Source organism: Odocoileus virginianus, chromosome 4, assembly GCF_023699985.2.
Source record: "Odocoileus virginianus isolate 20LAN1187 ecotype Illinois chromosome 4, Ovbor_1.2, whole genome shotgun sequence".
Classification (NCBI taxonomy): domain Eukaryota; kingdom Metazoa; phylum Chordata; class Mammalia; order Artiodactyla; family Cervidae; genus Odocoileus; species Odocoileus virginianus.
This window is the reverse complement of record NC_069677.1, coordinates 64969986-64991492: the sequence shown is the minus strand read 5'-3', so window position 1 is coordinate 64991492 and position 21507 is coordinate 64969986. Positions and strand designations below refer to the sequence as shown.

The following is a 21507-nucleotide window of genomic DNA, read 5'->3' as shown; positions in this document are numbered from 1 at the left end:
GAAAGACAATTTTAAAATATACTTGTTTAATAAGTTCTTAAGAATGTCTTACTTCACTTCTAGGTTACATAAACTGGGTTTGTATTTTCAACAAAAATTATCCAATTTCAAAAGAATTATGTGTTCAATGCATCTATTTAGAAAGCGTTTTTAATGTATGAATCCTATTTTATCATTTTCCAAATGCCTAACCAATTGTCAAAAAATCCATGTTTGCTCTAATTATTTGAAACGTTACTTTTATATCATAAATGTCCATATATGCTTGGGTCTATTTTCAGACTTTGTTTCTTCCCACTGGTCTGTTTATTCATGTACCAGTATCACACTTTTATATTTTTCCTAGCTATTTTTACACGTCTGTTCTTCCATCTGAACATTAGTATGAAGTTTTCTAGTTTAAAAAAAACCAACTTAGCATCTTTGGGATGGCATTAAATTCATATATTATACCAGGGAGAACTAAAATCTTCATAATATTGAGCCAACTTAATAAATAAGGGGTATTTCTGTTTAAATCAGTTATATTTTTGCATCTATCAGGAGTGTTTCAAAGTTTTCCTTACTGGTTTATACATTTTTTGTTACGCTTATTTGTAAGTATATTATCTCTTTCTGTTACTACTACAAATTGGGTTTTCCAACAAGTCTTCTACCTGGTTACTGCTAGTTATATGAAGATTATGATTTTTATATTCTCTTTACTGAATTTGTTTGTTGTCTGAGTTAGTTTATTGATATTTTCTATAGTTCTCCAAGTATATTACATGGCATCTGTAAATAGGGCTAGTTTCATGTCTTTTCGAAATCTTATGCCTCTGATGGTTTTCTCTAATCTAAGTTCATTGGCCAATACTTCCAACTGAATATTAAATTGCAGTGGAGATAATGAGCAAGTTTGTTTTTAGTGGGAAGGTGTCTTATTTCCCCATCAAGCATGCATGTGTGTGTGCACACGTGTGTATGTTGTACACATATACACACATATGTATATGCATACATTTATGATATATCAAAGTACTATCCATTGATTCCTATTTTCTTGAATGCTTTTATCTGAAATGGATGTTATAGTTTGTCAAAGGCTATTTCAGCTTTTATGAAAATAACAGCATTATATTTTCTGTTTAATTCTATTATTAGTTCCCTCATCATTTTCCCTCAACCTCTGAGCCCCAGGCAACCATTAATCTATCTTCTCTAGTTTAGTTCCTCAGAAGTATATATATTCATAATGTATCTTCTTTGTAAGTTCTGTATCTTCTCTTGTATCTTTGTGAATTACAGTGTTTAGCATTATAAAGTGCCCCCTCTTTGTCACATTTGATACTTTTTGGTTTCTATTCTACTTTGCCTAGTGGCAGAATCAGAATTCCTACTTTCTTATTTCAATTTATCCATCATAAATTTGCTCCTTCCTTTACTTTTAGCCTTTCTAAATAATTTATTTTATATGTGTGTATTACAGAGTTGTTTTCTGCTTTGTAAAACAATTTGTAATTTTTTTTCTTTTAAGGTCTTTTCACATTTATTAATATAATTGATATGTTGGGCCTCAATTCTATCAGCTTTTTAAAATTATAATACTATATATATTATAATCAGTTCCTAAGATTTAATTTCTTTTGGTACAGAAGAAAACTTATACTTTTGTTCTAGAGATATCCTTTATATAAATAGGCTTCCCTGGTGGCTCAGATGGTAAAGAACCAGCCTGCAATACAGAAGACCCAGGTTTAATCCCTGGGTCAGGAAGATTCCTTGGAGAAGGCAATGGCAATCCACTCCAGTATTCTTGCCTGGAGAATCCCATGCCTTTTAAAATTATAATACTGTATGTATTATCACTAGCTTCTAAAATTTAATTTCTTTTGGTACAGAAGAAAACTTATACTTTTGTTCTAGAGGTATCCTTTATATAGTGGTATTCTTTACATAAATAAAAAAGTATCTTTATTTAATCTTCTTTAACCAGTTTTAAATAGTATATTTTGACTCCCAGTTATTGCCTACACAATAGGGACTAAGCTCATTTTACTTATATCTTAGTCTCTTCTTCTCTCATTTAAAAAAAATGCATACTTTCTATCTTATTAAAATCTATAGCACTTACACAGAATTCTCCTGAAGTTGTCCCCACTGTTGTTAAATATATAACTAATAACCATCAGTTCTTTTGCCAAAGTCTCTCCAGTCATCTCTTCATTGAAGGAAGCCATTCTCTAGCCTATCTCTCAGGAAGGGCTTGCTTGTGAAACTTGTATTTCTTCAGTTCTTATATGTTAAAACCCTGTTTATTATTCATGATACTCTAAGGACAGCTTGCCTTATTCTTTATGTCCTTTACATTTTTGAAAATGCTGCTATCCTCTAGGTCTATTCTGTATATTACTGTTGAGAATAATGATACTAACTTACTTTTCTTGCCCTTTTAAGTGATTTGTTAAGAATATTCCTTTACCTGTAGGTCCTGAAGATTTCTTATTATTAAATTCTAAGATATGTCTCAGAGTTGACTATGCTGAGGTCAATTTTTACAGGTACACAATGGGTCCTTTCAATATACAGACTTAAGTCTTTTATTTACAGAAAAATTACTTGGATTATAGCTTTAAATATTAGAACTATTGTTTTTCTTCTTTACAAACTCCATTTGTATGTGAAATCTTTGCCGAATTTCCATTTCATCTGCTTCTTTGATCCTCTGTACTCCTTTCTCTAACCTAATTTTTGTTCTCTTGATTATTCTCCTGCCTTTCTTCAATGCTCCTTCCTGAAGTTTTAGTCACATATACTCCTCCTGTATGCTCCTTATAATTTTACCTTCATTTTTTCAATTTCTTTCTTCAGTTCAGTCACCTCTTGTTTCATATCTTGGTTTTTTGCCCATTTTTCTTTTTAAATTCTTCATTCAATTCCTCTTTTTTTTTGGGGGGGGGGGGACATGCCAGATAGCCTGTGATATATTAGATGATGTTACCTGCTTGCCACAGTTGGAAAAGAAGTCATTTTTCTTGTTTGTCCTAGATGTTTTGGGTCAGTGTACTGAGTATATTTTCTACTGATAATGCAGATCTACAGTTAGGAGACCGTGATATCTACATTCAAAGAGATTCAAGGCTCCTCCATGTGGTAGCATCATGTCCACACTGGCTGCTTCCCACCTTGGGTATACAAGCTCACTGACCCAGAAGAACGTACTTGCTACCATCACGTATATCTTTTATCCTAAGAAAATGCTTTTTTCTATCATGAAAACAAATACAACCCAGCTTGCAATCCACTAACTCCTGAGGGTCTTAGGCCTCACATCTTATCATATGAGTTCCTGATATGCAAAAATGAAAACTTCATTGAAAATTTTTTTCCATTTTATAGATCTACAGTGATCTGGTATTTTAAATACCAATTCTCACTCTCACTAAGGTTAGGGATGATCTATATTATGCTGACAAGGAAAAGAATAAAGTTCACTGGCCTCATAAAAACTTAAAATTTAGCTTTATTAAAACTAACAGAATTAATTCCATCAAAACCAAAAATGGCAAAATTATTGAAATTTTACATGGAAGATATCTACATGAAATACATGAGAAGACTCATATAAACTGCATATATCCTTCCTTAGGAAGATGTAGTAACCTAAAATATAACTGCCAAATCATGATCCTTCAAAAAAATACAAGAAAAAAAATATGCAAACCTCTTCAGCCTTAAAGGGCATCTCATGAATTTACTGATTCTAGGTCAGATCTGATAATCTTGGTAAAATAAAAATCACTTTTTTCATTGAACCTACTGAATCTCAAGCAAATATGCCTATGGTCTTTTCTTGAAATCCACCCTTTCTTTCCTGTAGCTCTTTAATTATATCTTAGGCTTCCCTGGTAGCTTAAACTGTAAAGAATCTGCCTGCAATGCAGGAGACTTGGGGTTTGATCCCAGGGTAGGGAAGATTCCCTGGAGAAGGGAATGGGTACCCATTCCAGTATTCTTGCCTGGAGAATCCCAAGGATAGTGAAGCCTGGTGGGCTACAGTCCATGGGATCGCAAAGAGTTGGATACAGTTGAGCGACTGACACTTTCACTTTTCATACCTGATTTTTATACAAGGTTTCCTTCAAGCTCGTAAGAGCATGAATACGGACATCTACATTTTCATGCTGAATTGCTTTCATGGATAGCTGAAGAGTTGTCTGAAGATCAGTACTCTCAGAGGTCTCCTATAAAAAGAGAACAGAGATATACACCTTATCAGTTAACCACATCAGGAACCATTTCAGAAGGTCTGGATTTCCTACACCATTACCATTAAAGTAGTTAAATGGTACCCCGATTGAGTGCAGTTTTAAAGAGTAATTTCTATCTCTTCCTTTGTATAGCATATCAATTTTCAGTAATTCTCAGGGAAAGGGATTTTCTTCCAAAATTTTTAGTTTTAGAGAAAAATTTTATATCAACTAAATAAGAATTTACTTATCCAAAATAAATCCTTCTTGGTAAGAAATTCAAGTTTCCCTTAATTTAAAAAGGGCTACATAAAAGCCCTGAACAAGGTCTACAGATTATGCAAATAACTCACTCCTTATTTTGACTACTTACTGTCTTATGACTGATGATTTACCCAGTAAAAAAGCATATCAAGTATTCAGAATCAATCTTGGGATCTGTAATAAATACATTTTCTACTCTGACCCATGCTCAGGTGTCCCACTTTCTGCCCTAAAATAAAATCACCAACAATCTTTTTTAAATTTCAGAGAGTTCACTAAACTTCCAGATATTGGAATGACAGATGATTCTCTTTCTAAAGCTCAGAATTAGACAGACCTGACATATCTATACCACGGTTTATAGCACAAAGTAATTGGAATCTTCCCACAGCATTTTTTTTCCTTTACTCAGAGTATGCAGCTACGGTCACTTCTTTCAGGGACTGTAAGTAAGAACATATTGATCTGGGTATGGATGGCACAAAAACTGTATCCTTTGCTCTCTGTTCTATCTAATTCTATATTACATCTTTGATCCAGATGTTAAAACTTCCTTCTAAAAATCAGACTCAAGATAGGATTATACAGTAATCAGAAATTAGGCATCAGAATATGACTATAATATCCCCAGACATCATTCTAAAGAATCTCTATTCAGTGTTTTAGCACTTGGAAATAACTTTGTGTGAACGATCTCCTAAACCATACATAAAAAATTGAATACCTTTCTATATTCCTGTAGAACCGCTTTTATCTTTTTTAATTCTTGATGATCAGGTAAAAAATATATTTCATGAAGAAAATCCTGCACAGCATCCCTAACAGTCAGTTGAAAGAAAAAGAATTATTTACGAAATACGAACACTAAAAAAACACACAAAGCAGAGGCTGAAACTAAAGCCAACTTAATTCACACTTAAAAGTGCTAGCTGATTGTTGACAAGTCGAGGATGCTCAGCCAATACTGGCAAATAATCAAATCTTAGAAAATCACCCTGTAGCAGTCTGCTACATTAGTGGCTCTGAAAAATCTCTATGTCTTGATATACACTCCCATGTAGAGTCACTTCAGCTTCAATTTGGGCTAGGTGTGTGATTTGTTTTAAAAATTAGAATGTGGCAGAGATGCTGAACTGACTTTGGGCCTAAGTGTTAAAAAGGTCTGGCAGCTTCTGGTTTTGTTCTCATGAGAGTCCTGAGTCACCATGTAAGAAGTCTGGTCACCATCAAAGACAAGCTACATGGAGACAGTGAGAAGCTCTGAGACTAAATGGAAAGAGGGAGAAGTCTAGTCAAGTCTACCTGCTGGCTGATTGCAATGACCACTGGTAAGAACAGCCAAGGAACTGACCAGCTGAACCCCAGTCCAGACTGCAAAATTATGAGTACTAGGTTTTGAAGTGGTTTATAATGCAGCAATAGAAACTCAACCCCAAAATATAAATTCTCACAAAGATATATTAGAGAAAAATACATAAGTAATTCTTACTGGAGGTTACAATTTTTAACATGCTTCAAATATAAAGCCCTAATATTTCTAGGTCCAAATAAAAGGGTTTCTAAATTCTATCTTTACTAACTCATGCAACAAACACGTATTAAGTAACTTCTATGTGCTACTATTTCCTAGAAACTGGGGATGTAACAACCAAGAAAATTGCAATAATTCCTTCATTCAGAAGCTTAAAGTCTTCTCTCTAGTAGAGAGAAAGAGAATTGCTTCATTATATGAAAAGGCAGAGAAATGATTCCTCTATAATAAACAGCAAAGATAAACTATTTGCATAATAATCCAAAAGGTATTTGAAAAGTGATCTAGATCAGTGATAATGTTGTTCTACTATGTTCAGAATACCAAAAATAGAAGTATTTTAATTGGAAAAAACTACATTAACTTTTTATTCTTTATTTACTCCTTGATTGGATAGTTCCTGAAAATGACTAATGGAATTGCAATAGCATATGGATAAGTAAGTAAATAGTACTTAAATTCTAATTTTTCAGAAGCAAAGGAACCCTGATATACGACAGTATGTGTAAAAATGAAAAACAAAAATAAAAACAGGTGTACAGAAAGACATTCCAAACTAAAGAGCATCCTAAGTGAAAAATAAAAATGGAAAGGAGTAATGCAATATTCTTGCATTAGCAATGTGGACTGACTACAACCTGGTTATCTGCTTTGAAAAATCTTGGCAAAGAATTTTAAGAAATAAGATGTGGCCAGATTTTAGAAAGCTTTAAATATCCAGATAAACAATTTGGAATTCAGAAATGGAGAATCACAGAATGTCTCTCCATGATGGAATGATAAAGATAAAGATATGTTTTAAAACATGAACAATACAAAGAAACATAATAAAAACTTAAAGGAAGGGAGGCTGGTTAAAGGGTTATTGCAATGAATAAGGGTTTGAAATAAGGCAAGCTGTAGAAACTATGTGATTAGCCCTCCTAACCTTTTTCATGCATTCAACTGTCTGCCTTTTAACTGTGAGAAGAAAGGTAAATTTAGCTTCACCTCTTTCAAAACTGATGAAAAATAATTTTGAGCTATTGATCTACTAACTACTAAGCTTAAAATATAATTACAATGAAAGCCATGTCACAACTGAAAGCCACGTCATATCAGTTTGATATGTATTGACTTTAAGCATGTCAATTACTTCTATTTATTAATGGACTCTAAATTAAAAAGAATGTGAACAGTTTACCACAGTAATCCTAATACCTTGATACAAAAATGCAGTAATAAAAAGCTGCTATCTCTATTTCAATTACAATACCTGTTTTCAATTATGAGGTAGTGAAATATAGCTGCAGTTTCTTTAGGCTGGATGTGTATGAGTGGTAACAAAGCTACTATTACATGACTGAGAAGGGAGCCTAGATAAGCATGATCCAGGCAACGAACAAAGCAGTCCCAAGCTCTATGTGGAAAAAAAAAATTAAAAGTCACATCAGTTAATTATTAGCTGAACAAACAATGGTAAATACAAAGAATAAGACTATAAGGCAGCTGTAAAAATGTAAGAAAGATCAGTCAGTATACTGAAATCAAGTGACCTCTATAACACACTAAGTCAAAAAAAGCAAGAAGAAAAACAAAGCTTATAATATGCTACCTTTTGGGGCAGGATTAATATGAAAAAAAAAAAAAGCATCTGTAAGTGTGTATGCATTTGCTTATACTTTTAGAAAAGGGGGTATACACAAAATAAAATTAGACACATCTATTTTTGAGCAATTTAGGAATGACGGCTAGGTTCTCTGAGTGTAACTTATTACACAAATCTGAATTTAGGACAAAGTAAATGTGTTACATGATTTTTAAATTAAATAAAATAGAAGGAAAAATCAACCTCTAAAAATATTAAGCAAACTGAAACAAATGAACATCACAATACCAAGTAGATGGCACAGGCACACAGGAAAGAATTATTTTACATGACTTTAAAACATGACTTTATTCTTTCTTAAAAAAATTATCTTTCATATTCTTTTCTATTATAATTTATCACAGAATTTTGAATATAGTAAAACATTATTCTGACTGTACATCTCCAATAAAGTTTAGTCAAGAACGAAAAGAAACTTTAAGAAGCTTAAACTGCATTCAGGAGTTTTATTGTTAGCAGTAATACTGAAATTAAACTAAATTAGCAATCAGCCAAATCCTACATGCCAAAATCTCAATGGTCGAAAAGAAATATCGAGAGGGTGTTTAAGGGATTAATCTATTTATAGGACTTACTTAGGGGGCCATACAATCAAATGTGTGACATTTTATTTGGATTTTAATTCAAACAAGTCAACATCTTTGGGGAAAACATCTCTGAGACAATTGGAGAAATCTGAATTTTAGACGGTATTAAGGAAATCCTTATTAATTCTGCTAAGTATAATAATTTATGATGGTTACATATTTTTAAGATGCCCTTATCCATTAGATACCTCTAAGGTTTTAGAAATAAAATATGACATTGCGTTTTCTTTAAAACATTCTAAGTAACAATAAGTAGAAGTAGAAGGGTTAAATAAAATAAGATTAACAAGGTTGCTAACTACCGAGGTTGGGAAGTGAGTATGCAGCAGTTCATTATACTATTCTATTTCTCAGGATATTAAAAGATTTCACAGCAAAATGTTTTAAAAGAAGTAAACACATTCCCTTCTCAGTGCAAATACCTCTCTATATTACATTTGGTTTGAACCCAATTTCCCTCAAAGGGATAAGAATTCAAGTTAGTGTTACTGGGAGACGCAAAATATCTAATGAACTCAGGTCGCCATTTACCTGCAACACAATTCAGGAAAATCATCCTTGAATCGAAGGCCAGTTCTCAGTGTGGTCATCATCTTCACCCTCACAGAACTGACATGTTTGGGTCCCATCAATTTCATTAAAGACATTAAACTGTTCAAGGCCTGAAAAGTAAGTAGGGCTTCAAAATAAAGCCACAAACACGCTGGCAGGAGCAGATGAGCCCTAAGGACAAATGCTTTCCATCCTAATCTCAGTGTGTATATCTATTCTCTGACAACACAAAGCCTGATGGTGGTAGTTTATTTTGTTCAAGTGCTTATGTAAGAATTATAATTTGAAAAATACAAGTTGGGTTCCTTTTTTTTCCTGCTTTTGAAAGGGATTTGTTATTTTGGTCCTTGTGGTCCTCTTAAGGAGTAATTTTCATTTATTAAAACCATAATACTTATTTTTTTCTCCATATCCATCTTAAACAGCTATGCAACACATGCATTTATGTCCTAATGGTACTAAATTCAAATGCTCTAATTTAGTAAAACAGGTAACTAATGACATACTCAGAAAACAGTACACACATTTTATTATGTGGAACACAGAATCAGACTTGTATGAATAGCTTCAGATTCTAACAAATGGGTAAAGAAACTCTCCGGTCAACCTTAACTATGTGGAAAAACATGAAAGCTCTTTATGTTTTAAACAAACAAACTCTAGTTTTCTTAGACTTGAGGTTATCCTTTCACTTGGGATAACAATAAGAAAGATTTTACATAGACAGAAGTCTAAATTCACCAGTTAACACCAAAAGAACAAGTATTTGTTGCTGAAATTTTTATAGATTAATATTGTACCCCATTTTTCCTAGCTCTTTAAGGTCATTAAGAATGTGGAGTATAGATTGGAAAAAAAGCATCTATTCATGGGCTTTTATTATAATTTTACTGACTGCAGACTGGGAAGCAATAAAAACGAAAATTTAATCAGTATCTAAAATACTACCCCAAACTACAGACAAAAATTTCCATTTGTGATAGCAATCATAATGAAACTACACTGAATGCGTTTAAATATATACAGACAAATACAGAAGTTACTTTACTTTCTATAGCCCAACACTTTTGGTATTCAAAAACACCATGAGACATGACTCACATGAGACCAATTTGGGTTAATGAATTTAATAATGCAACTTTTGTTTGTGCTATCAGGGAATGCTGGTCTCTTTTTTTCCCATCGACCTAGATATTGTGATGATGTAAGCCTGAAGCTGCTGGAGCCATCACCTGGCACTTAAGTTAGAGCTAATCCAAGGAAATTTGAGCTAAGTGATTAATTCTGAGAATAAAATACTGAAAATCAAGTTATGCCAGAGGCTATGTATTATCTTTATACTTTTAGTTACATAGGCAACAAATTCCTTCAAGTCACCTTGGGTGAGTTTTCTGTCCCTTATAAACAAAAGAACAGTAAACGATAACATGTTCTTTTCAGATTCCTCAAAAGCATATGTGAGTTGTTCAGGAATACAGAATATCATGTTTGACAGTTTTTTTTCTTTCACTGTTTGCAGCTAGAAGCAGATGTCTCCTACATATTCTATATGAATTCTGTTCTGGCCCTTTGTAACCAACTACCATCACCTACCATTTTCTTATCTTCAATACCAACACTGGAGCTTAGTAACTGCATATTGAAAAAAGCCAAAATTCCCAACAACTTGGGTTGTAAATAATCAGCCTAAGGGGAAAAAAACCAACACATAAAAAAGGTATTACATAGTTTCGTACAGACCAAATTTCATAAGTCAACCATTTATTTAATATCATTTCTGTTTTATCTAATTACATTAGAATACTGGAAGAATTCTAATTCTGTAATTTGGCAGAATTACATTTCTCCCAAAGCATATATTTTCACATGTAATATTTAAAAATTAATAAAACTGATTCACAATTATCATGATAATATATGAGATAATATATGATTAAATAGTTCTGTACCAAGAGGAAATCATAAGCTTTTGAATTAGAGTTGAGCTATGGTAGAATCCTCAGGATCTGACTCATGTCAGGATCCAGGGTGGTGAGGATATTTATCTTAAGGGGAAGAATAGAAAAAGACAAGTGAACGTCCTTATTTAGAGCATTTAGAGCTAAGGTGGGAAAAACAAGTTACTTGAACAAGGAACAGGTACTCTGCCAGAGGGGCTTTCCCCAGGTGCCACTACTGGTAAAGAACCTGCCTGCCAATGCAGGAGACATAGAGATACAGGTTCGATCCCTGGGTCGGGAAGATCCCCTGGAGGAGAAAATGACAACCCATTCCAATATTCTTGCCTGCAGAATCCCTGTAGAGGAGCCTGGTTAACTACAGTCCAAAGTGTCACAAAGAGTCAGACACGACTGAAGCAATTTAGCACACATGCACACACACCCTGCCAGAATGATGGTCTGCCATAGCAGTCAATATCCCCTGAGGAAATAGTAAAAGGGCTACAAACCTTGGGCATCAACAGCTACAAGACAGGTATCACTAATTATGGCATTTGGGGTCTCCTGAAGTGGACAGGGTTAACTCTTTCTTGAAAGAGGGGCACAGAGGACAGGGTATGGACTTTAAGTCAGCCAAAACCTGGGTCCAAATCCCAATTTTAAAACCTCCTATTTAGAAAGATGGTAACGATAACCCCATATGCAAAACAGAAAAAGAGACACAGATGTACAGAACAGACTTTTGGACTCTGTGGGAGAAGGCGAGGGTGGGATGTTTCGAGAGAACAGCATTGAAACATATATATTATCTAGGGTGAAACAGATCACCAGCCCAGGTTGGATACATGAGACAAGTGATCGGGCCTGGTGGCACTGGAAAGACCCAGAGGGATCAGGTAGAAAGGGAGGTGGGAAGGGGGATCGGGATGGGGAATACATGTAAATCCATGGCTGATTCATGTCAATGTATGACAAAAACCACTACAATATTGTAAAGTAATTAGCCTCCAACTAATAAAAATAATTGGGGAAAAAAAAAACTTCCTAGTTTATGATGTTGGATGAGTTACTCAGCTCTTCTGAGTCTATAAGATGGGAACAATGAAAGTATCAACTGCACAAAGCTGCTGTAGAGATTAAATAAGATAATATGTATTAAATGCTTAGAATACAGCAAATGTTAAATAAAACTTAGTATTATTACAAACTGGGACTGTGAGTACTCTGCAAAGAAGAACTTTCCTCTCTATAAAAAGTCTTCAACAGGGGGCTTCCCTGGTGGCTTGGTGGTAAAGAATTCATCTGTCAGTACAGGAGACAAGGATTCAATCCCTGGTGCAGAAAAATATCACGTGCTGTGGAGCAACTAGACTTCTGAACCACAACTACTGAGCCTGTGCTCTAGAGCCCAAGAATCACAACTACTGAGCCCACGTGCTGTAACTACTGGAACCTGACAGCCTGTGCTCCGCAACAAGAGAAGCCACTGCGATGAGAGGCCAGCACACCACATTGAGGAAAAGCTTCTGCTCACAACTAGAGAAAAGCCTGCACAGCAGCAAAGATCCAGCAGAGCCAAAAATAAATAAATAAAAAATTTTTAAAAATCTTTAACAAAATTAGTTAGGACAAGGACATGAGTAATGTGCATGTTTAAGCTACCACAATAAACACAATGAAGGTGTGATTAAAAAAAAAAAACTTCATATATTGGCAAGAAAAAGGACCAAAAACAAGGAGGGGAGCTGGGGAGAGGCAGCAATTGGAATATTTTCCAACTCCAGGAAAAAGTTGCATTGTTTGACACTGAGGTACCTAATTCAAGTATCTTTAGGTCACACACACTACCAGGTTGGGTGAGGAGGTAAGAAAGGTGTACACTAGCTCACTGTAGAGAGGAAGCCTAGTGTCCAACACTTTCTCCAGATTAAAGGTTATAAACTTTTTTCTCTTGCAGAGCACAGAGAATCATCTGTTTATCAAAGCCTAAAACTGCACTTAATTTACAAACTTCCAATCTGGATTAAGACTCAAGTTTAATATGTCACAATTCACTAATTGCAAGGTTCTAGCTCATTCCTAAATGAAAAGTTGATATAGGTGATATTCACATAATCTATGTCAACATTCTAATTTTAAAGTTCTTACATTTAGACAAGTAGTTCATTTATCTGCCACTCACCAAATATTTATTATGTATGTCTAGAATATTCTGCCAGGTACAAGTGTACAAGATAAGCAGTCACTTTCTCCCTACTAGCTTACACGGGAGACTGATAGAAGATGATGACATTTAATAAGTAAGTATGTAAATAAGTTTGTAATAAGTGCTATAAAGAAACGGACATGGTCACATGAGACAGAAGAACTGGAATGAAGTGATTAGGAATTTAGATGGGATGATCAGGAAACTCTGAGATCTAAAGAATGAGAAACATCCAGGAGAAAATTCCAAGTAAAGAGACTATCTACTGTAAAGGTTGTGAAGGAGGAAAAAGCTTGACATCTTTAAGAAACACAAACAATACTGAAACATAGGCAGGAAGGAAGATAAAAGTTGTACACTATGTGAGGGTGGAAAAGTATGCACCACGTAGAGCCTTATAGATTAATGAAAATCCCAGAGGAAATTTAACCAAGGGAATGAGTTTAAGCTGTCAGAAGAGTATTTCAAATGCTGTGTAAGTAACTAACTAAAGATGTAGGAAAGAAAGAGCAAAAAAGAGAGAATAATTAGGAAGTTATCACAGTTGTCCTGGAGAAAGATGATGGTCACTTGCATAAGGGTGGTGGCTGCAGATAAGGAAAGACAGACTTGGGGGACAGACTTGAAAGGACTTGTTGATACTTAATTTTAAAGGATACAGGAAATGGAGGGCTCATGAATGCCTTCCAGGTTTTGATCTGAGGAACTGATATCTGAAGACAGATATTGTAGATATTGGTACCATTTCCTGAGAAGTAAAGAGGAACAGGTTAGGGAAGGAAAATAAAGATTTTTATAACTTGGGCTTCCATAGTGGCTCAGATGGTAAAGAATCTGCCTGCAAGTCAGGAGACCCAGATTCAATCCCTGGGTCGTGAAGATCCCCTGGATAAGGAAACCAGTGGCAACCCACTCCATTATTTTTGCCTGGAGAATTCCATGGACAAAGGAGCCTAGAGTCAGACATGACTGACTGACTAACATTGGGGAATGGAAATGTAATGTTTGGACTTGTTTGACATGTTTAAAAAGACAGGCAAACATAGATGACAAACAGGAGGTTGGACAGTCTCGGTTTGTCAATTTTCTCGTCCTCAGATCCAGTCTCTGTCCTTTTCTGCCTGCCTATCTCTGTTTATTTCCAATGCAAACCATTCAATATCACAGTAATCCAAGTATATGCCCCAAACAGTACTGCTGAAGAAGCTGAAGTTAAACGGTTCTTTGAAGACCTATAAGACCTTATAGAACTGACACCCAAAAAAGATGTCCTTTTCACCAGAGAGGACTGGCATGCAAAAGGAGGAAGTCAAGAGATAACTGGAGTAACAGGCAAATTTGGCCTTGGAGTACAGAATGAAGCAGGGCAAAGGCTAACAGAGTTTTGCCAAGAAAATGCACTGGTCAGAGCAAACACCTTCTTCCAACAACACATGAGAAGACTACACATGGACATCACCAGATGGTCAATACCAAAATTAGATTGATTACATTCTTTTCAGCCAAAGATGGAGAAGCTCTATATAGTCAGCAAAAACAAGACCGGGAATTGAAGGTGGCTCAGATCATGAACTCCTTATTGTCAAATTCAGACTCAAATTGAACAAAATAGGGAAAACCATCAGACCATTCAGATATGACCTAAATCAAATCCCTTATGATTATACAGTGGAAGTGACAAATAGATTCAAGGGATTAGATCTGATAGACAGAGTTCCTGAAGAACTATTGACAGGGGTTCATGGCATTGTACAGGGGGCAGTAATCAAGACCATCCCAAAGAAAAAGAAATGCAAAAGGCAAAATGGTTGTCTGACGAGGCCTTACAAATAGCTGAGAAAAGAAAAGAAGTGAAAGGCAAAAGAGAAAAGGAAAGGCATGCCCATCTGAATGTAGAGTTCCAAAGAATAGCAAGGAGAGATAAGAAAGCCTTCCTCAGTGATCAATGCAAAGAAATAGAGGAAAACAATAGAATGGGAAAGACTAGAGATCTCTTCAAGAAAATTAGAGATACCAAGGGAACATTTCATGCAAAGATAGACACAATAAAGGACAGAAATGGTACAGACCTAACAGAAACAGAAGATATTAAGGAGAGGTGGCAAGAATACACAGAAGAACTGTACAAAAAAAGATCTTCATGACACAGATAATCATGATGGTATGATCACTCACCTAGAGCCAGACATCCTGGATGCAAAGTCAAGTGGGCCTTAGGAAACATCACTACAAACAAAATTAGTGGAGGTGATCGAATTCTAGTTGAGCTATTTCAAATCCTAAAAGATGATGCTGTGAAAGTGCTGCACTCAATATACCAGCAAATTTGGAAAACTTAGCAGTGGCCACAGGACTGGAAAAGGTCAGTTTTCATTCCAATTCCAAAGAAAGGCAATGCTAAAGAATGTTCAAACTACCACACAATTGCACTTATCTCACACGCTAGTAAAGTAATGCTCAAAATTCTCCAAGCCAGGCTTCAACAGTATGTGAATAGTGAACTTCTAGATGTTCAAGCTGAATTTAGAAAAGGCAGAGGAACCAGAGACCAAGTTGCCAACATCCACTGGATCATCGAAAAAGCAAGAGAGTTCCAGAAAAACATCTATTTCTGCTTTATTGACTATGCCAAAGCCTTTGACTGTGATCACAATAAACTGTGGAAAATTCTGAAAGAGATGGGAATACCAGACCACCTGACCTGCCTCCTGAGAAATATGTATGCAGGTCAAGAAGCAACAGTTAGAACCAGACATGGAACAACAGATTGGTTCCAAATTGGGAAAGGAGTACATCAAGGCTGTATATTGTCACCCTGCTTATTTAACTTATATGCAGAATACATAATGTGAAACGCTGGACTGGATGAATGACAAGCTGGAATCAAGATTGCCAGGAGAAATATCAATAGCCTCAGATACATAGATGACACCACTCTTATGGCAGAAAGGGAAGAACTAAAGAGCCTCTTGATGAAAGTGAAAGAGAACAGGGAAAAAGTTGGCATAAATCTCAACATTCCAGAAAACAAAGATCACGGAGTCTGGTTTCATCACTTCATGGCAAACAGATGGAGAAACAGTGGAAAGAGTGAGAGGCTTTATATTTTTGGGCTCCAAAATCACTGCAGATGGTGACTGCAGCCATGAAATTAAAAGATCTTTGCTGCTTGGAATGAAAGCTATGACCAACCTAGATAACATATTAAAAAGCAGAGACATAATTTTTTACTTTGACTGTGCGGACCTTTGTCAGCTAATTGCTAGGGAGAAGCAGCAATTAGAATACTTTCCAACTCCCGGAAAAAGATGCATTGTTTGACACTGAGGTACCTAATTCATGTATCTTTAGGTCACACATGATACCAGGTTGGATGAGGAGGTAAGAAAGGTATACACTAGGTTACTGTAGAGAGGAAGCTTAGGGTCCGCCTAGTCAAAGCTATGATTTTTCCAGTAGTCCTATATGGATGTGAGAGTTGGACTATAAAGGAAGTTGAGGGCCAAAGAACTGATGCTTTTGAACTGTCATGTTGGAGAAGACTCTTGAGAGTCCCTTGGACTGCAAGGAGATCAAAGAGTCAATCCTAAAGGAAATCAGTCCTGAATATTCATTGCAAGGATTGATGCTGAAGCTGAAACTCCAATACTTTGGCCACCTGATTGTGAAGAACTGATTCACTGGAAAAGACCCTGATGCTGGGAAAGGTTGAAGGCAGGAGGAGAAGGGGACGACAGAGGATGAGATAGCTGGATGGCATCACCGACTTGATGGACATGAGTTTGAGCAAGCTCCAGGAGTTGGTGATAGACAAGGAAGCCTGGTGTGATGCAGTCCATGGGGTGGCAAAGAGTCAGACATGACTGAGCGACTAAACTGAACTGTACTGACGTGCCTGGGAGGGCAACCAGATTTCATCACTCAAGATTCCTTTTCCTCTGGGTTTCCCGCTAAATTCAGTCAAGTGGAGCCTCCAATAGGAGAACATAGGGCAGGAGTAGAGAGTGTGATATTTATAACTTCCTGCACTATCTGTGTTGTGAGGTGCTTCTGGTAGTGGTTATATTCCTCCATGACAAGAGCCCTTCCCAAGCACCATGGTTCTAGCTCTCTGGTGATACCATTTCTTCTTGCCCAGGAGTAAGGGGAGCATATGTTTCCTGCTGTTTCTAGTCTTGGGTTTCTTAACATTCCCTGCTAGTTCTCTTAACCTTGCTTATGTCAATGAAAATAGCCCCTTCATTAAATTATTTTCAATGAAACATTTGTGTGTGTGCCATCCGTTTCCTGCCAGGACCTAACCTGCATTAAGTCCACAAGCCCAAAGTTCAAGAGAGTTCTGGACTAGAATTTCAATTACAAAATCATCAAAATATAAATCATATTAAAGGACCAGAGGAATTCAGATTCCCTCTCATTTAAGGAGAGAATATTTATTGAGAAAAAGACCCAATTACATAGTACTGAATCTAACATATAGAGAATAAGTAGACAAAGTACAGATTAAGAATGAGTGGACAATCACCAATGAATGAATATATGAATGAATATTACACACACACACACACATATATGTATATACAATGGAATACTGTGCTTAGTTGCTCAGTTATGTCTGAGTCTGTTATGCCATAGACTATAGTCTGCCAGGCTCCTACGTCCATGAGGATTCTCCAAGCAAGAATACTGGAGTGGGTTGCCACGCCTTCCTCCAGGGGATCTTCCCAACCCAGGGATCCAACCCAGTCTCCTGCATTGCATGAGGATCTTTAGTGTCTGAGCTACCACGGAAGCCCAAGAATACTGGAGTGGGTAGCCTGTCCCTTCTACAGCGGAACTTCCTAACCCAGGAATTGAACCAGGAATCCTACATTGGATTCCTGACCAGCTGAACTACCCGGGAAGCCCAGTGGAATACTACTCAGCCATAAAAAGAATGAAATAATGCCATTTGCAGCAACATGGGTGAACCTAGAGATTATCACACTAAACGAAATGTCAGAAAGAGAAAGACAAACACTATATGCTATCACTTATACATGGAATCTAAAATATGGCACAAATGAACTTATCTGAAAAGAAACAGATTCACAGACATAGAGAACAGACTTGTGGTTACAGGAGTAGAAGAGGGATGGACTGGGAGTTTGTGATTAGCAGATGCAAACTACTATATATAGAATGAATAAATAGCAAGGCCCTATTGTATAACACAGGGAACTATAGTCAGTATCATGTAACAGACCATAACAGAAAGGAATATGAAAAAGGATATATATGTATAACTGAATCACTGTGCTTCACAACAGAAATTAACAAAACACTGTAAATCAACCATACTTCAATAAAATAAATTAAGAAATAAAGAATGAGTGGACAGTGAAGCAAAAAGAAAATCAAGAAAATATGGTGTCACAGATGAACAGAGGAAGGGATGGTCAGCTGTACTGAACACCAGTGAAAGTCGAATAAGACAGAAAAAGAGAAGCAACCACTGGATTTGATAGCTGCTGCTGCTGCTAAGTGATGTCAGTCGTGTCCAACTCTGTGTGACCCCATAGACGGCAGCCCACCAGGCTCCCTGGGATTCTCCAGGCAAGAACACTGGAGTGGGTTGCCACTTCCTTCTCCAGTGCAGGAAAGTGAAAAGTGAAAGTGAAGTCGCTCAGTCGTGTCCGACTCTTCGCGACCCCACAGACTGTAGCCTACCAGGCTCCTCCGTCCATGGTTTTCCAGGCAAGAGTACTGGAGTGGGGTGCCATTGCCTTCTCCAGGATTTGATAGCAGGAAGATCATTTTTGACCCTGACAAGATGAAAATTTCAGTAGAATATTTCAAACAGAGTCAGAGTTGAATGAGTTAAAGAATGGTTGTAAATGAGAAAGCCAAGACAGAAACCTCTTAAGATATTCTGCTGATAGTACTTTGAATATCTTCAAAGAATGAGGACAATCAAAAGAAAAAAATAGTAAGTCTGAGATTTATATGTTTTTTCTACACGAAGAAATAAAGTAGTAAGATGATTTCAGATACAAATTTAAGACAGGGAAAGACAAAAAGGAATATTTTCTCACCTGCCTTAAACCCAACAAAGAATTTAAATATAGTTTAGAATTGATAAAGTTAGTATGTTCTGCCAAGGAAGGGATAGTGCCACCAGGGGAAGCTATGAATGTATTCTGATCCATAGTTAAAAGGTAGTGAAGAAAAATAAACAGCTTTACCCAATGAAAAAATAAAATCTAAAATTATTTGAAAATGTATATTTTTCATCCTGATATGTATGCTATGACCATACAATTTAAATAAACAGTCTTTTCAAGACAAAAATTCAAATTTAAAATTTAAATAAATCTCTAGCATTTGGGAAATACATAAGACACCTGTTTTTTCAATTCCATAAAGCTACAAAAAGGAGAAAAACAAACCAAAAAACCCATATAATGTATTCCTTACCATAAGCTCAGGTGATGTGATATCTCTTGGACCTTGATATGGATCATCACTAGATGCAAATGAGGCAAGTATTGACAAACCATTGAAAACCTGTTGATAGTGTTCTCCAATACGGAGCAATAATTCATTATGCAGTCCTTGGAAATCTTGTCTCAGCAGGCTCCCCAGTTCAATTTCTGTTTCATTCTAACCCAAAGATTCATTAAAAAAAAAAAAAAGTTGTTTTTTTCCTCCATACTAACATCTTAGAAATAAGTGTATTGATTTTAATACACTATAGTTAATCAGGAGCTCTGGATCAGGTGACAAGAATTACTAGTGATATTAAAAAGGCATTGGAAAAGGATTCTAATCTTGACTATTCCTGGTAGGTTTGCCATGGACTACAGGTAAAAAAGAGAAGTGATCAGACTTTATTTTGAAATAAAATTTTTTAAAAGGGAAGTATAGTTTTTTATAAAGTTTTAAAATGTCATTACATTCAAAGAAATGTAACCCCTGAGAAGAAAATTAGTGGCTCTGCCTCTCTCTGCCTTAGCTTTCTCAACCACAAAATGGAAAAATAATAGTACTTTATCTCACTGGGTAGCTGAGAGGAGTTATGCAAGTGAAATAATCCATAAAAATTGCTTAGCAAAGTTTCTGACATGTGAGCATTGGAATGCTGTTACTATTCCACTTTCATAATACAGATTTTCTTTCTCAAAATGAATAAATACACTTAATATTAAAAAAGACTCATGTAGAAAGAGATCCATAGCTAGCATATCATGAAATATAGGAAATAAATGAACATTGGAGAAAAACAATAGTTACATATGCATATCTGACAGGTTCTCTTGTTCCCAGGTAGCCTCTTATTCGTCAGATTTCATTGCTACTATGCTACTATGACACCAAAAAAGCAGCACTGGCTATAATTTTAAATTTGAAAGAATTTAGCCCACTAGCAAGAAAGTGGGCCAAACTGTAATTAGAGCACTAAGTAACTAAATTCAATGCTGTCATTATACTACAGTTATTGCCTCTTCTGACAGATATAATTATCTATCATTAGTCATTGATAGTTCCAATCAATTAATAAATTCTAAAATGAAATTAGTTGTGAAGCTGATCCATGAATGGATGGCTATCATATACCATTATGGTAAAACAATAAAAAAAAATAACAAAAGAATAATTCTATTTAATACTCTCCTTTGGCCCAGGACAATACTTATTTATGTACCACTTGAACTTACATTACCCTAAGATAGATTATAAACTACTCATTCTACTTCCATAAGAATGTCACAACAGCTTTCCTATAATGCTAATTTATACAAAAGAGTAAAACATATACAAATATTCAACTACCTTTAGATAATGAAGGGCACGTTCTAATTCATCCTTGGAACAGGAACAGACCAAATGGGAAAAAATATACTTGAAGTTATTTATTAAAATCTCTCTACGATTGACATTTAATTGTTTTCCTAAAGTTCGAATGAGAGCAGAAGCTGCAGGGCTTGCTTTGGCAGCAAGGTCAGGGAGCAACACTTGTAATGTTCTCTGAAAAAGAAACACTACAATTACCAAAGAGCACATCTGACCAGGTGATAAAACATTCACATGAGCTATGTACAAAAATACTTAAAAATACCACTCAAATTTGGAGTCCACCTACAACATATCTGAATTCAGATTTACCACTTACTCACTCAACAGACATGTACTGAGCATCTACTATGGCACAGGCACTGCAGATACAGCAGTGAAAAATGGGCAAGGTTCCTGATGGCATAAAGTTTACACTGGAGGTGGGGAGAGATAGAAATAAATAAGCTAATGTTCAAGTAGCAAAGAAAATAATTTCTCATTAGTACATATTCATGCTCTTAATTAGAGCAGAGGTTCCAAGCTTGATCTATTATTTGAGCTAACTAGTATTTAGACAATAAACAAGAGGAGCCATAAATACAGTATTTTAACTTCTTCAAATTAAGAAGTTGATGCTACAATATTAAAGAAAATCTTTTTAATACACCGCCATCCCAACATGGCAACAAATCTATTTTGATTTTGGTCTATTTCTTTTAAGATCTTGTTCTTAAA

General features: G+C 35.7%; 1 protein-coding gene across 5 annotated transcripts in view; it reads right to left on the bottom strand.

Moving 5' to 3' along the window:
* The window catches only part of ATR (ATR serine/threonine kinase), a 112839-nt gene that overhangs the window by 64232 nt on the left and 27100 nt on the right, over positions 1-21507 (bottom strand). For 4 of the 5 annotated variants that reach the window (XM_070466643.1, XM_020887137.2, XM_070466641.1 and 1 more), the window contains 7 exons: positions 20770-20964; positions 19414-19599; positions 10405-10497; positions 8791-8921; positions 7280-7423; positions 5218-5311; positions 4098-4223 (listed from right to left, as the gene is read on the bottom strand). In XM_070466643.1, the coding sequence (XP_070322744.1) occupies positions 4098-4223; positions 5218-5311; positions 7280-7423; positions 8791-8921; positions 10405-10497; positions 19414-19599; positions 20770-20964 (969 nt within the window). The remainder of the gene's footprint in view (positions 1-4097; positions 4224-5217; positions 5312-7279; positions 7424-8790; positions 8922-10404; positions 10498-19413; positions 19600-20769; positions 20965-21507) is intronic. The other variant, XM_070466640.1, reaches the window with a different exon arrangement.